This window comes from Rissa tridactyla, chromosome 2 (assembly GCF_028500815.1).
Source record: "Rissa tridactyla isolate bRisTri1 chromosome 2, bRisTri1.patW.cur.20221130, whole genome shotgun sequence".
NCBI classification, from domain to species: domain Eukaryota; kingdom Metazoa; phylum Chordata; class Aves; order Charadriiformes; family Laridae; genus Rissa; species Rissa tridactyla.
This window is the reverse complement of record NC_071467.1, coordinates 130970613-130987584: the sequence shown is the minus strand read 5'-3', so window position 1 is coordinate 130987584 and position 16972 is coordinate 130970613. Positions and strand designations below refer to the sequence as shown.

The window sequence follows — 16972 nt, the reverse complement described above, 5'->3', positions numbered from 1 at the left end:
CGCCGGGGGGAGGGGGGGAGGTTGGCTTGTTTTGGCGGATTACCCTGTTAAAAATTAGGTTGAGTTTTAATTTTATTCCAGCCATCCGGAGGCTTGTTCTCCTAACTATGTTTTATACTATATGTGTATCGTTTTACTCATTTGGATTAGGAACATATTTTGCAAGTAATTCTGACGAGTTCCGAATTCTAGTGTGCGGCAGGACAAACTACAGCCAAACCAATTCATTAGGGCTTTATCTCCTCGCCATTCCTCCGGCACTGTCGAGAACAACGGGGCTTTCTATTGTCCGGAGAGCCCCCAAAACCCTGCAGAAGCAACAACGGTATCGGGTTATATATGTGTCGGGAAAATCTTACATACCCGAGTCCGTCTTCTAAGTGTACCCGTTCTATTGCTAGAGATGGGCCGCACAGCTGTATTAAGCATTTGAAACTGTATCCCTTCTCCTCTTTTTGTAGTTGTCTTTCCTTTAAATAAGATCTGGATGCATATACAAATATCTTGTTTGGTTGCGGTATAGCTTGGCTCTCAGACACACACGTTGGCCTGAAGTTTCGATTTCAGAGCATTTAATGAAAAGATTGTGACACAAACACATAAAAAAAAAAAAAAAAAAAAAGAAAAGAAAAAGGCAACAAAACACAAACCCGAAGAGCTTATGAAAAAGCCTCCCAGGGGTTTGGATGTGGTATGTGAGCTGAAGTTGAGTACACGATTAATTAAACACAGTGTAGACACTGAGTTGGCTTCGCCTCTTCCCTCCAAAACATGCAAACCCAAATCATGTGAAATAATAAACAGTTATTGTAAGAAACAAGCTTGTTTTTTTTAAATATTATCCTATGACCGCGGCCGTCAGTAAACAATTCGTAACCAGAGGGCGCTTTAACTGCTGCTGGGGTCCCTTTGATTTATTCAGCCGAGTATTGAATGGGGCAGGGAAACAACAAGGGGAAAAATAAATATTTGATCAAATATGCTGAGTTTAACTTGACTGGTGTAAAATGAAATGTTGCAAAGGGACCCTCAAATCGCTCTGCGCCTTCCCAAGACGTGGCTTTTCATGTCCTGGAGCTGCCGAGGGGAGGTCAAAAGAGATCAACATCCCCAGCTTTAATGGAGCATCTTTGATGAAATCGATAGGTTCCGATAATCATCTCAAAACGCTCTCTGCCGACTGAGCATGTGCTTTTAACTACCCTTGCAACAGTCCCCTGGAAGCACGATTTTAAAGGGCGCTTTCTAAAAAAATACTGCAGCCGAGTTGCACTGCTTTACATACGAGAGCAAGGGCATAATGAACCGGGTTTTTTTAATTTTTTTTTTCCAGATAGATATTTAAAAATTGTATACCCTCTCCTAAGAAACACGTGGATTAAAATATGTAGCCAAACCAGTATCTCCTCCATATAATACCACCTTCCCTCCCGCCCTTCTCAAATGGAGACATAACAAAAACATGTGAAACTTTTATGGGCGAGAAAAGTAACCTGGAGTTAGGGATACTCGTAGAGAGGATAGAGTTTCAAAGCTACAACCCAGTGCAGCCCTGAGCACATGAGAATGTGTGACTATTGTTTGTTTACAGCACATGTGCTGGTTTAGAAAGAGGTATGGATAGATAGATAGATAGATAGATAGATAGATAGATAGATGGAATCCAAATCTGGTCTTGCATGAACATTGACTTAATATGCAACCATATGAATAATTTTTAGCATAAGTGTGTCAAAACTTGTTTACCACTATCTGTGTCCAGCTGCGAGGAAGCAGACTACTCCTTAAAGTTGCCAAACGACCCTAACTAAACTACAGTTCAAGTCCAATAAGATCGCCAGAATTATCTGTCATTTGCAGTCTGTGTTGCCATAGATCTATTTGATTGAAGTCACCTACTGTTCCACACATAAATGTCAAGTTTCATAATATTTCCAGTGCTACAATTTTTTTATAACTGGAAGAAAGCTACAAGTTACTCTGAAAAAAAATATTTCCAGATAACGTGGATTTTCCACACGCCTGGCCAAAACTTTACGAAGAGAAAATAAAAGGTCAACTGCAACTTCGAAAGTCCCTTCTATATCATTTCACATCGTAACCACCAACTTTTTGCCTCGCTTCCCCTCCCTACGGTTCTTTTCCGCCGTGCTCAGTGGCCGGGGCAGGGGCCACCCCGGCTCGCTAGGTACCCCTCCGATCACCGCAACACTCCTCGCCCTTCTCCACGCCGGCTAGATGTATAAAACACTTACCTTCGCGCGTTTCCTAATTTTTTTTTTTTTAAGGAAACTTTAACCTCACCGAGAAGCCCCGGCGGCTCCCCAACCCCGCCATCCCGAGCGGCTTTTTTGGAACGCGGAGCCCGGTTAAGTGCAATAATTACCCGTGCGGCTCCAGGGATGCAAAATGAACAAAGGCCAAGATTTCTTTTTTTTTTTTTTTTTTTTTTTTTTCCTTTCCAGGGCTGCTCCCCTCGCCCCAGGCGGCTTTGACATTGATCGGAAGATCGCCATCTTGTGGCAAAACAGCCCCTAAACCGCCGCCGCCGTCCGTCCGTCCTCCCGCCCGCCCGCCAGCCGTCCTGCCGCGGCCGCGGCAGGACGGCTGGCGGGCGGGCGGGAGGACGGACGGACGGCGGCGGTGGTGGTAGCGGAGGGCAGTGCCCGTTTACCTCCCAGTGCCTTTATAGCGATGCCTTTCGTAGAAGCGAGCGGACAAGTCACGGACACTTTTTTATGGCCACATTGTCACAGCCACACAGAGGATGCGATTTTATTGGGCTGAGGAAATCAAAACCCCCGACCAGAGAAAACTCCATGGTTTAACTGTCTCTGGGATTGGCTGTGAATGCCAGTTAATTTTTAACCAGGAAAGGAAGCTTGCTGGCTTAACTTTCATTGCCATTCAGCTCTCCATCCGTCCCTCTGTCCCTCTCCCACCGCCCGTCCATCTGTCCGCCTCCTTCTAACTGGCATTCCCCCTTGCACGCTGGACAAACAAATAAACAAAGTCCCCTTTCCCCCCGCCTCATTTTTTAACATTTCCTTTGGGTAGATGTTGTCTGGCTGGTTGGCGGTTGTCAACAAAGGCCCAAAGTCAGTAAGTGCTTCACCTCAAGGTTATGGGTGATGTCCAAGCAATACAGAAGTTCAAAGCCAGTAAACAATGCGAAAACAGAATGTACTTTCTTTTCCTGATTAGGATTAGGGTCAACATGAAAGATTCAAGCACTCTTCCCAAAACGCATTCCTATCTCAGCTATTGTTTGGGATTTGGGGTTTTCTTTCCCCCCTCCCTCCTAACTTTCTCCCTCCAGCCCTCCTCCCCCTCGCCCCCCCCAGCCCGCCTCAGTCCACCCCCTCCCTGCCTTGGAGATCAAGGACAATTTCAAACGGTCCATTTCCACCACACTGCCATGCGGATTTTTTTTTTTTTTTTTTTTTTCAAAGACGACAATTTTCTTAGGGCTCTCGGGCTTCTGGCCACATCCGTCGGCTGGCTTGGACCTTCCCTTTAGTGCCGGGCTTATAAAAGCTGCCCCGAAACGCTACCGACACCGCAAGCATTTCCTGAGCAGTTCTCCTGGACGCGTGTGGCGGGGAGCAAACAGCAATGTCACATCAAACCCTCGAGCACAGGACCTTGCCTGCCGGCGTTGGCAGGACAAGGAAAAGGCCTAACTTGCAGCGAGCTATGAACATACTTCATTTTCCTGTGACCCGCTGAAACGATGCTTGAACACGCCTAGGTTCACTTGTTAACTGCAGAGAAGACTTAACGGCGAAGTTCACAAAAGAAGAATAATTCGCCCCAAATGACCGAACAAGGTCATGAGGAATTTCGGGTCCCAGAGTTACATCGGATAAAAGAACATGCAGTAACGTAACACCAGAGTAAAAATATAAAGTTTCCATTTTTTTATTTTCCTTGTGCGCTGTTCCACTGTATACATGCAACCAAATACTTTCGCATATTAAAAGAAAACTGTATATACAAATAGATGATACATATTGAAAACAGTGATGTCATATAAAGATATTGCATTTTGTGAACGTGTCAAAGAAATTACATCCATTTGGTAAATTTATTAATCAAAAAACATTCTTATCACCACTTCGTTGCACATGTAAAGAAATCCCACACCCGCTAGCCCCAAAGGAACAAAAAAAAAAAAAAAGGGGGGTAAAAAAAGGCATTCGAACAAAATAGGTCATGGGTTCTTTTTTTATTATTTACAAGTCTTGTAAAACACCGTTCCTGTATGAAATATACATTCAGATATTCTCAACAGCAAATTACCTTAACGATAGAACACCGTATCCTTTGTAAACTGATATAGAATTTTAAATATTTTCCTTTTTTTCTCTTTTATTTCTTTTAAATTGCTTTTTTTTTTCACGCTTTGGTTCCTGCAGGGAAATATATATATTTATAGATATTTAAAATAACTCCGAACAACTTTCCATTCTTTGCATATGTCGACTGGGCGACGAAGTAGAGCTCGTGACATTTAAAGTAGACAACAACAAAATTACCATATTTACATTGTTTGGCTTCTGTTTAAACTCCTCACTAGTCACCTTTAAACGAACATGCAATCGAGTTATTTTAATGATCCAATGTTAGTGCATTGCACAACTCCAAGTTTCAATTAAGTGTTGTGTGGTATTTGCTAAACTGTCGTTCTCCACAGGTATTTCCTGAAGAAAGTTTGTGAGCCAGAAGCCAGAAGGTTAGTTTCCTTTATGGAGTTGTTTCTTTTTAAACGCAGAAATTCACACTTCCTTTTTTGCCCTTTTATTTTTAGTATTTAAATATGATTTGTCTCCGAAAAGATGGCAACGCGTAGTCAGTTGTCATAAATAAAACGAGAGCTAATTAAAATTTGCTAATTTTTCTTTTCAGTGATTGTTTCTTTACGATATATGGCGAATTTATACCTGATTTTTTCAGTAAATAATTAAGTCTTTCATTTACTTCTCTTTCTTCCCCCTACCCTCTCCCTCCCCACACCCCCAAAGGAAACACTATTATACCCATCACTACATCCATATTACAACTGCTCGCGGTTGGCCTCGTGAAGGTGTAGCCATGTCATTCCCTCCCTTCCCTTTAATTCTGTGTATGTGTGTCCCCCCATTAAATTCTCCTTTCAAAACCATGGGCAATGGAGTAATGCCTCTAACCTAGACATTTTCCGCCAAAGGGAGAACAAAAGATTATCTCTCAAAGTTTATATTCTGCAGTGGTCCTGGTTGCGTGAGCTCGACCTGGCGATCTCCAGACAACTGTTCCGCAGCAGCACAGGGGCGAGGGAGGGCCGGGGGGTGGGCGAGTCCGGGGACGGAGGGGTGCCGTCCCCGCCTGTGCCTGCCGAAAGCGGTAGCAGGGTGAGCCGCAGTGCCTGGAAAGGTAAGAGGTATGGATTTTGCACTCAGAGGTGACGTGCACGTTTAGAAATGGATGCCATGTGTGTCAAAATCAAATCGATTCCAGTTGATATGTAAATATATATATAAAAATCATCATTGACGTTCCAGAGTAGATTTACATGTATGTAAAACCTTGGATTCTTCTAGTCCCGTCAGATACACACCTCCTTCCTCCACGTAACCCCGTGGCTTGACCTTGTCAAGGGCGAAATCTGAATTTAATCTCGTCTTGAAAAACACTATGAGTTTTAAAGTAGTGGATTAGCTGAGTAATATTGTAATCGGTCCCTGTTAATTTTTTTTTCTTTCATTCTTCTGTTCTGAAACCATATTTTCACTTGGCGGTCGGTCAGATTGAGCATTCGGGAGAGCTGGAGGCGTTTCTCTTTGTTTATGTAGACACTGAAGAAGAATTCCCTTTCTAACTCTCTAATCTGATATTTGGTGTATGGGCATCTCTTTTTACGGGTACGTTGTCCACCTGTGGAGTGAAAAAAGGCAGAAGCGTTTGAGACCCGCCGGTGGCCGGCGGCGGGGGCTGAGGAGGGGTGCGGGGGGAACACTCTCAGGCAAAACATATTAATATGGAAAAGACGCGTTTTGTCCGCTCCAGGGCCGGCGTTGGCAGGTCCGAGGCTGGTCGCCAGCCCTCCGCCTTGGCGGGTACGGGCAGCCAGGGACCGGGACCCGCCGCGGCCCCGGGCAGCGGGGGAGGGCGAAACCCCCGCCGAGACGCGGGGATCCGGCCTCGTTGCCTCGGCGGGGAGAGCGGCCGGAGGAAGGGGTGGTGGCGGGGGGTTCCTGCGGATTTCACGAGCTGGAGGAAAGCCTTTGTAAGCTGCTCCGCCGGGCGCCAGGCACAAGGAGCTGCCCCCGGGAGCAGCCATCACCTGGCTGCCCCGCGGCACCGGGCGGGGAGACCCAGCGCCCAGCCCTCCCCGAGCCCGGACCCGCTCGGATCTCGCCCTCGTTCCCCAGACTAAGCCCGGATCTACGTCCGCAGCCGAGGAAAAGCCTCAGAGCCCAGGGCTAAGGCGCCTCACTTCCCCCAGCCAGCTTTTTTAAAGCACGCTCTCCACCGCATCGAGGTATTCTCCTCTCGATTAGCCATTACGGTTTTAAAGTTCATTAAGCAGAATATAAAAGGTTTCAAGGTTCAGGAGCTCTTTACATTAAACGTAGCTGCTATCCCTTTAAAAACTTCCTTTTCTGGTACAGTTCATTGTCGAGGTATTTTTTCCCCCAGCCGTATACTAGCTTTGCCTTTTAAAAAGCCCACATAAAAAAATCAGACTTTGACAGATTGAATAACAATTGTAAGTAACAAACTGTTGGACAGAAGGCAACACGTAATTGCCACAGTGCCTTAGTAAAATGGCTTCCTTTAGACAAAAAGGCCAGCTTTAGGTTAATTTGTTTCTTTTAATATATTGCTACAGTTCAGGCGGCTACTTTATCTGTTAAACGCTATTCTAGTACAATCGTTAAAACGGCGAAGGCTTTGAATTCAGCTCCTAACTAGACTCCTGGTGCAACACATGGCTTTTATAAAATCACTGGATTACATTGATATCAAAGGAGTCGGAATCTCCTTTTTTGCCGAATTTACAGGCACCGAACGTACGTTATTATATTTTCGAGAGTTGACCACAGAGCTCTTTTTTATTATTATTAAAAAAAAAAAGAAAAAAGAAAAAAAGGAAGGAGAAAGAAAATTTTTTTTAAGGCATCCATTGCCCGGTGGGTATTTCACGGCCAATTTCAGCACTAAACACGTGATCTCGCCTTTTATAACAAAGTTTTGTTGGGGGAAATCTAAAGGCCCTTCATAAACCTTATATGCTTATAAAACAGCATATAAAAATTTAACAGCGGCGGTGCGCTAGATTTCAAGCTGCCTTTCCTAAAAGCGCTCGGGCGCTGCCTTTATACGTACTGGAGCTGCCGGATTTCTCCTCATTGTTGCCGGAAGATGACTCGGGGCTGCTGCTGCTCTCCGGCCGCCTCCGCCTCTCCTTCTCCGCCGCCGCCGCCGCCGCCGCCGCCCTGCCGCAGCCGCCCTCCGAACTTGAAGTTGCCGCCGCCGCCCCGGCGGCCGCCGGCGCCTTCTCGCCATTCTTGTCTACCGGGTAGTCCGCCGAGGCCAGGTTTTCCGCCGTGCCATAAGCCGTCTCGAAAAACTGGTCGAAAGCCTGGGGTAGGACCCCGTTCCTGCCCACCGTGCTATAGAAATTGGAGGAGACGTTGGTGCTGGGGTGGTAGACGTTAGCTGTGTTTTTGCCGAACATCTCGCCCATGCTAGCAGTGTTGGTGGCAGGCAAGCAGTCTCTGTGCATGATCTCCTCTGCGGAGTAGCAGTGGGGCAGATTGTTCCTGGGGTGCCATTTACTGGAGGGATCAATGGCATATTCCCTGAAGGTAACTTCTCTCACAGGTTGGACCTGGGGTAGGTTGGAGGAGTAGGAGTATGTCATAGGGCGAGAAGACGGGGTCTGGGGCAAAAAAGAAGGGAGGCTGGAAAAATCAGGACCCGAGACGTAGTAAGTACAACTTGGCAAATACATGTTAGAGGAACAAGGAACACGCTCATCAAAATCCATCATTAGGGCTACCTCGGCTTCTCCGCATTAGCTGAGCTTAACATGATTCTCTAACGCAGCTGCCTCTTTGAAGCAGATCCGTGAAGTAAGAGATGGGGAGACGTAAGCTGACGTGGAAAGCTCTCCCCGGCGGCGGCAGGGAGGTGCGGTCACGTGGCCCGACGTTGACATTGACGAGCGGCGGGTCCGGGCCCCGCTCCCTTTGTGGCCATCGCGGGGGGAAGCAACAGCTCGTCGCCAGCGCCTAAGGGCGAGCCGAGCGCAGGTTGGCCGGGGGTGGGGGGGTTGGGGGGGGGGGGGGGTTTAGCCTTAGAGGACACAAAGCCGCCTTGCCACTGCCCCAGAACGAGCCGCCCGGCCCGTGGCACCCGCTGGCTCTGGAGCAGAGAGGCTTAGCAATGCCCCCCCCCCGCCCCCCCGCCAAGGGTTTTAGGTGAGACCTTTCTGTTTGTCTGTGTGCTTGCTGGGGCGGTCGGCGGCCGGCTGGCAGGCTCCGAGACGGAGGGCACAGGAGAGATGCAGACACGGTTTCTTCTGGAAAGCTGCTTCCGAGCAGGAAACCCTCCTCAAGAAATCGGCCGGTGGTTTGGTTTTGGTTTTGTTGGGCTTTTTTTCCTTTCTTTTTTTAAATTTTTTTTTAGTTTGTTTTGGTTCGGTTTGGTCTTTCCCCCTCCCCTGGAAAAAAAAAAAAAAAAAAAAAGAAAAAAAAAAAAAGCCCTCGCCCCGCAGGGTTTTTCTGGAAACCTTGCTAGGAAGAATGTGCCAGGGTCAAGTCTGTACTGATTTTCATGGTGAATAGATTACATGCTTGCATTCATGTTCACTTCCGAAGCGCTTAGTGTCTTCCTTCCCTTACTCACATATTAACCTCAAATACCCCGCGCGGCTTCAGCCAAGCTTTGCTGGAGGTAGTTAACAATGTCGGGTTCCCAGGACGCAGGTTCTCTCTCCTCACACCCCTCCAAACCGTCCCTTGCCTTATTCGCGACGCCAGAAAACCCTTTAAATCGCAGACCACGGAGTTAAAGAGTGTTTGCTGATCTCTCCGCCCCAACGCTGCCGCTAAATACTTGGAAAACCAGTGGATGTTGGGCTACTCCGTCTTGACAAATACTCCGAGTTTAATTGCCAGAAGCCTAGTTAAAATTATTTGACATACTGTTAACCCCTAGGAACAAACTTGCCGTACCGAGATACTTTCCTTTTTGCTTCGTACCGTCGCTGAAGGCTGAGACCCAGGGAGACCTATTTTAAAAACGTGGTTAAACTTTTACTATTGTTGCATGAAAGGGATGATATAGAAAGCGGATTGTACAGGGCAGAAACTAAAAAGTACTTCTCTGCCAATAAAAATGCACACCCCACCGAATGAGTAGAGCCAAAGAAAACAGAGAAATACGCCAAAGAATACAGCACCTTTTGAGGCACGGACATCCCTAGGCTCTTGGAAAAAATATTTTTTTGCTATTCTGATGCTCGATTTCAGAAAAGAAATATTTGGGTTCCGGCTGGATTTCATCAAAATAGAAAAACAGAACGGCAAAAGGCTATTGTGAAGTCGGTGCTTTTAGGAAATTAGACGTAGTTCAAGATCCGTGCCCCCGTGGACTATGGAGGCTAATGGAAGGGAAACGAAAATGTTAGGGAAAGAGTATTTGGATTTTCCCCCCTCTTCCTCTGCAGTGCCGTAGAAGTATTTATATATCCGGAGAAAGTTCTCTAGTAAATTCTGGAGATCTTCGGTATTTAAATGTCAACATCGATTTGTTTATTTATTGCTTGGCTTATCGTAACTGACTCAATAACAAATCTAATCATGTTGTGCACAGAGAAAATATTCTCATTATGTATTTTCCCTACATTATAGTTAACTATTGCGTTTGAATTCAAGCTGTAAATTCAATATTATCAAGTAATTACTTTGTAGTGGAGTAAACTAATTTATTAGCATTAATGTTTATATGCCTTTTTCTTATTTTACAAGGGTTACCGTTCACAAATCAAATGCTCTGGACGTATCCCTGTAATGAACTCTTTATTTTGGTTTGCTGCAAGAACTTCTTGTGCTTACTGCATGTCTGCGAGCTGAACTTGAAATTAATGAATTAATCTTCCAGCTTGACATATTTGCTAGAAAGTGGATGGAAAGAGATTGCATGTCGTCAAAACCGCTAGCAGAAGACTGCAGTGTCGTTTAGGGATTGTAAAAGAGTTTGGGGGTTTTCCCTCGCTCTCCCTCTCTCTTTTTTCTTTTTTTTTTTTTAATTTGGGGTGGGGGGTGCGAGAGCTCTGGTTGGCTTTTTCCTTAATGATATACTTTTGCTAGCATTTAATTCCCCCCCTAGCTTTTGCGGGGGTGGGGGGGATGTGGGGTGGGGTTGGGGGGGTCGGAAGCCCTCTTTTGGTATCCAGGCACTGTTTATTTTCCCTGTGTCCCCCCTCCTTCAATTCCGTCGATGAAAAATCTCTCCCCACACCCTGCACACACGCAGACACCCCTCCCTTCAAACAAAAAGGAATGTATAAGGATTTCAGTGACTTTGAGATAACAAAGGCGCCACCATTGCAGAGCCTCGCCCCGCCTCTGTGTGATGGCAAACAAATTCTTGCACTTGTATTAGGGCTTTTAAGGCTATAATTGAACACGGCGCGTCTAGGAGAACCGAAAACAGTTCTAGACTGACCTGCGGTTTTATAGCACTTTGGCAGTCAACTTCAGCTTGTGTCAGAGCAGACATGACAGAGCTGCCCAACGCTTAATCGCGGGACGCCACCTCCTCGGACTCACTGCAGCCCCCCCCCCCCCCCCCCCCCGCCCTTGCATTTCAATAAATTTCAAACCTTGGGGGCTAGAAATGGGGAGCAGAGCTGGCACAGGTTTGTATGGGGTTCTTTCCCGCTGCTCTCAGCAGCCGGGGCTGTGGCGCCGTGCGAGGCTCCGCCGTGCCAGAGGTCGGAGGCTGGCTCTGGGAAACAAAGGGAAATTAAGGCAAGAAGGGCGAGAAGGCAACTGTAAATAGGCGTGTGTGTGCCTGGGCGTGGGTGTGCGTGTGTCTGGGCATATGTGTGCTTGCACAGCGTGCACACGTGCAGCCCCGATGCCTACTTTTGAATTGCTTCCTTCCCCCCCCTCCCCAATCAGGCAGCCTAGTTCTTCAAGCGGGTTCGCAACGCAAGGGGACCCCAAAATGCCTCCCGGTTCCGCCTGCAGGACAAGCTGGGAGGGTGATGGGGAAGGCTGCGAGGGGCGCAGCTCGTCTGGGAGCGAGTAGACACCCAAGGCACAGGCTGTCCTCTTCTTTATTTGCTGTTAAGTGAAACAGAGATAATGTACGCTTAAAGCCCCGGAATGTGTGGGTAATTGCAGGGAGCCTGCTGTTAAGTTGCTGTGTTCAGCACAATTATCAATGTTGATTATTTGGTCTAATGTTGAATTGCTCTTTTAATACAGTAATTGGGACTTCCGCGTTGAGGAAGGGGGAAAATCGAGCCTTCCCCTCGCTAACCTCCCTGAAAACAACATAAACAAAGGCAGGCATTTCGTTTGGAGAAGCAAAATGCATTCGTTACGCCTTCCCGTGTATTTCGGCCGGATTAGAGAGGGTAAAACCGCTCTGAATTTGGGAGCTCTGCTGCAGGACGTTTTTGCAAAGGACAAGCGTGGCCAAGAGGTGGGGAGACTGTGAGCACATTTACCCATAGCTAAGCTAAACAAAGCGAGGGAAAAAAAAGCTACATCTCTTCTTTGGAGGAATATAAACAGAGCTAGGACGCCTCGATAGCCTAGCTTTTATATATACAGATGGCGTGCAAAGGGAACTGTTTAACTTACTACCGCTCGTCTCCAAAAGGTCAAGTTCTATAGCATCTAAATTGTTGTCTTTTTGTACCCTATTTCGCTCGAAAAAAATTTGAAGCCGACCATTCACCTCGCCAGTAAGGGTGGGTGCCTGTAATTAACTGGAGAAACGTGTGCTAAAAGGAATTTGCGTCAAGGGGAGTTAATTAAAATATTACACGATTGCTCTCTTCCATCGCTGCTGCTCCTCTCGCATAGGAAGGGTGAGGGGTGTTACGGCTCGATCAGGAGAAAATATCTCAGGAATTAGGACAGTGTTTCGTAAACTTGCGGGTTGATTACAGTCTACAAGGGCTTGTTAGAAAAAAGTAATATTAGGGAATTCGCAACGTTGTTGCCAACGAAAAGCGCAGCCCCTTCCCACCTTTTCCAATGAAAATAAGGCCAGAAGGCGATAATTCTTCGCAAAATTTGCCAGGAATGCAGCTTCAGAAAAGCGTGCTTATTGTTTGGATTTTAAATATTTCGGGCTCAGAAGTTCTTAACTGGCGTTTCTTCATTTCTGTTTGCCTTTTTGTCCGTTGTGGAAAGGAGCTATAACATAGCCGTCCATATTTTTTTTTAATTTTTATTTTTTTAACTAAATATGTTCCCTTAACACTGTAATAGAAGGAAGGGTTACGATAGTTAGCTAAGATTTTTCAAATAATTTAAATAATAAGTGAATTTTGATATCGGCAAGATGGAAGTCCCGTGCTGTGATATGGGACAGGCTATTTATTGTACAAAACCTGAAGCGGTATGGTTGTGATTTTGCTAGGAAACTGCAGAATACGTGTGAAGAGAAAGGGCAGATGTAAACAGGATTCAAGTCAAGGTTATTCTGACTTTTTGCGTTGTATTTAATCGCATTACATTATTTCAGAGCCTTCAACACCTCAAAATGCTGCGCTCATCTGGGCGTAGAATATTTTAGATTGATTTTTAATATCAATTAACGAAATCCTTTCCTTTTCTCTGTCACCGTCTCTCTCTTTTTAAGTCGCTGAGATGGAAAAGCTTCAGGGGGTGGTTGTTTTTTTTCCTCCTCCCAACCCTCCAGTTCAGTTTGACCATTAGGCATAAACGGCTACAGACCCAAAGAGATCTACCCGTAGTTGGCGACCAACCATGGTATTTTGCATCCCTTTGCGCTGATGAACATCCGAGGGCTCTATCTGAAGGCAGACCCTGACTCCCACAGCTGCCGAAATATCGAGGGCTTTTTTTTTTTCCCCCGAAGAGGAAGCTTATTCCAGACAACTTCTCTTTTTCAACAACTATTTTCTTGCCCTTTCGCAGTCAACGATTTGCTTTTGTGACCGACTCCCGGCGCCTTCACAAGCACGGGGAGTTTCTCATAACGCCGGGTCTCCTCACACCTCCCCCCCCCCCTCCCCCCGGCTTCTCCAGCCCTGCTCCCCCCATGCTCCAGGGCGCTGAACCCCTCAAAATTTTCTTAATATTTACTGCTCGTATCTTGCGCCTGAAAAAGAATAGAGGCAGATTTGGCAATAGGGGGCATATAAGGAGGTATTTTCTCAAAAGACCAAGTGTATCAGAAATTGATTGACTGATTATGCTACCATAAATGTCTCCTTTTCTCCCCTTGAACGCTCTGCGAGACTTTCCCGACACATGAAAACGCACATCCAGTCATTCATTTTTTTCCTCGTCTATCCAGATACAGGTGCAAGAGACTTCTGGCAAAAATAGGGTGCGGGAAAGGGGTTTCTAGACTAAACGGCGGGCTCTAAAACGAGTGCGAAAGCAAATTTCCCTGATTATAATCCCCCGACACAGAAAACCAGGCACTTTCCACCGGCTCTCACCCGGACACACAAAGAACTGGGTCATTAGCGCCGTTTGTAGTAAGCAGGTTCCAGTCCTTTTTCATGCCGATGTATTTTACGTGGAATTAATCAGAGCGGTTTAGGGAACATCCCCAGCAATCCCTTGAAAGTGCGGTGCCATTAAAGGACGCGGTTATCCCTACGGACAGCCACATCTCAGACGATGTTCCCATGCAAAGTTCACCCGCAGCCCGGAATGCCGCTTTACCCTACACATTAAAAAAAAAAAAAAAAAAGTCCGCCAAAACATTCCCATGTCGACTTACATTTAAAAGTATTGCTACAACTGATGCCTTGAACTTGACCTTAGATTTGTTAATCCAGGAAATATATTCAGTGAGAGGAAAAAAATCCCACTGCGTTGCCTCTGACAAACGACTATTTTTCTGCCTACAAATTCAGGATGCAAACGACACAGCAGCGTTATGAGATATATAATGTACCCTCTAGATTAAGAGCAGAAAGCTCTACAGAAAGTGAAATGCCTCAACGCCGAGGCAAGCTCGTCGTAGCTAGACTGTTCCAGTGATGCCAAGACTTCGCCACAGAAATTCAAGTCAAGGTAATCGTCTGGGATTCTCAGCTAAATTGAATTTTATAGGATATAAGGTTCTCTCTAATGCACATTGAATTTTAACAGTGATTTATAAAGGTATTTCTTTTTTTTTTTTTATTTTGCCCAACTCGCCAAGAAACACATCGGATTTTACTGTACCACACTGCTAACTTTATAGGAGATCCTTATTCACATATCGTGAAACCCACCGAAGTAAAGACATTTCTTCATCAAGGATTGTTTCAGGGGGCGGGTACAGGAAGTATCACTATACTGGGGCTGTCAAATCAACGACTTCAAAGCCCCAACTTCATATTTTGATGGACTCTCAGAACTGCGTTATAATGAGCGTACCTGTACTTGTGTAACCTTTATAGGGAGCTATTTGTCTAACACGAGCTTAAAATACGCGCTTCAGTTGAGGACGCAATCGTATGCCCACGTACAGCTCAGCCGGCTCTATAAGGACGGCTCCTTGTCTGTTCTCTCATATGTCACGCAAAGATACCCATAAAAATAGCTCTCCCTCTAAGCCTAATATGGCTGCTCTTGCCTATGCCGGGGTGGAAACCCGTCAGCCGTCCCGCTTATTTCCCTTTCCCGACTCTTCAGCAAACGCCGATATTAATATCACTTCGTACAGAAATCGGGGCGCATCAGCACGACAGGTCCGCACCGCAGAGGCGGGCGGAATTTGGGTAAAATCCCCCGAATCAGACCAGGCGGAGTGTGTGGGTTACTCGTCCTTTCTCTTTCGGTTTTATTTTCACATCAAGTGTCCATACAGCACGGTATTTTCGTTTTACAAACCCTCACATATTCAAACATAAACCAACCCCTAGCTGGAGACGGGGCCCATCCGAGATGGCTTTGTATTAAAATCCATCATTTTTTTTTACGCCTGCCCGAGGGCATCTCGAAGGCTAAAACCAGACTTAAAATACCCTGCTTTTCCATTACTCCTCGCCCAAGCCGACTAGGGAGGCCGATTTATACGACCGGGGATAAATAAAAGCACTTTGCTTGGTGCGTTCAAATCAAGGCGATTACGACGAAGTTCAGATTAATTTAAACTGGCAGGTTACAACGCCCGGCTGGCATTTTTCTCTCTAGATACACACAGCGATGGCGAAAAACAAGCAGGTTAAACATCCTTTCCCCCTGCCTTCTTCCGCACAGAGCCGTTCGCCCTCCTCCCCGGCTCTTGAACGATTTAAATAATTCCAGAGGCGAACGCGCGGGAATAAAACAACCGGGAATAAAAACCAAGAGCCACTTTTCTACGCAGCCCGACCCGACTCTGCGAGACAACCCGGCGCAGCACAAAGCCAAGCAACCAGCAGCTCCATCTGCAAGCCTGCCCGCGTCTTGGGCTCTGACCCCAGCCTCTCCTGGCCCACTTTCCTGCCAAGAAGCCTTTTTTGCTTTCCACCTATGTTAGGCTGGGAAGCAGCATCTCTGGGAAAGGTGGAGCCAGCGCCCAAGCTAGGAGAAGCAGTCTTACTTTTCTGAACGGGCTCTTCGGCTGTATTAAGCATCAGCCCAGGCAGCCTTCTTCACCCAGGTCCCCGCCGCAGAAACGGCACTTCGGCCTCGTACACCGTGGGAGAAAGGGAGCGGGATGGGTGGGTGGGCTGGGGGGGGGGGGGGGAAGAGCGGGGGCCTGGGAAACCCTCCACAAAGGCCTTCCGAATGACTTTGCTCCAGTCATGCAGGGGGCTTCGGGAGGGGACCGGGTGGGTGTTTGTTGTTAGCGTGTTTGCTTAATTCACCACCACCGAGCAGGGGGAGAGGAGAAACATTCAGCCGCTTCCAGGAAGAGCATGAAAATCTTACCCCAGCATCCAGAAGTCTCTCGCCTGCGCAAAAATATATCCCCACGGTGACTGACAGCTAGGATCCCGCGCTGGGCTGCAGACCTCCAGATCAGTGAGGATGGATTGCACATTTTTTTGGTTTCCTCCCTTATAGATTAAATATACCCGGTCCACAGAATATTCCTTCTCGATCTCTCAGTGACTTGGGTTGATGTTGAATTGGGGTTTTATATATATTTTTTTTTTGGTTCAAGTTGTTGTTGGTCTGCCTTTAGACGCAGAGAAATCTAGCCACTAGGGCACATCGTCCTTCCTGCCAGCTTCAGACAAAATGCAGCAATATCACAGGCTAATGACGATTATTGCTGTTACTATTAGTACAATTATTGCTATTTAGTTTTTCCTCTCTCTCTCTCTCTCCTCGTCCCCTAGGATTTCCGATGGCGGTTTGCACACAAGGTGATTGCAGGAGGCTAAAATGCTGTCTAATGCCACGGATTCCCACCGCACGAAAAGGAGAGAAAAAAAAAAAGTAAAAAAAGTCCCAGTGTTTTTGATCACGGGACACCCGGCCGTTCCTCCCCAGTACACCCCGGGTCACAGTACAGTAATGACCGTGGGTTGTGCGTTGTAGGACTTGACCTTTCCTACGTAGAAGAGGGCGCTTTCCTCTACGCTACGGGGAGGGAAGGGAGGGGGGAGCGGCGGGAGGAAGAGAGATGCTCCCTTTGGGGATGTTTAATCACAGTTCAGATCTAGGAACGGGCAAAGCTTCTGCCTTTCAGCACGCCATGTTGAAGCTATTCACTGGCGCACAAAAAAAAAAATCTTTTTTTTTTTTTGTTTTGAAGGGGGGTGCGGAGGCGGGAGGGA

The 16972-nt window shown here is 46.7% G+C and overlaps 1 protein-coding gene across 1 annotated transcript; it reads right to left on the bottom strand.

Annotated features, from left to right (window-relative positions):
* Positions 1-3934: 3934 nt before the first annotated feature.
* Positions 3935-16597, bottom strand: HOXA11 (homeobox A11). The gene is made up of 4 exons (XM_054193202.1): positions 16119-16597; positions 8476-8710; positions 7372-8279; positions 3935-5916 (listed from the first exon to the last, which is right to left on the bottom strand). The coding sequence occupies exons 3-4, from the start codon at positions 8036-8038 to the stop codon at positions 5684-5686; spliced, it is 900 nt and encodes a 299-aa protein (XP_054049177.1). The 5' UTR covers positions 8039-8279; positions 8476-8710; positions 16119-16597; the 3' UTR covers positions 3935-5683.
* Between the last annotated feature and the right edge of the window lie 375 nt (positions 16598-16972).

What these genes read in the sequence shown, in the direction of transcription:
- HOXA11 (XM_054193202.1), bottom strand. Translation starts at nt 8,038, where the DNA reads ATGATGGATTTTGATGAGCGTGTTCCTTGTTCCTCTAACATGTATTTG. An exon ending in GGAGAAATCCGGCAGCTCCA is followed by an intron (nt 5,917 to 7,371) that starts GTACGTATAAAG and finishes TTCACTCCACAG; the next exon opens with GTGGACAACGTACCCGTAAA.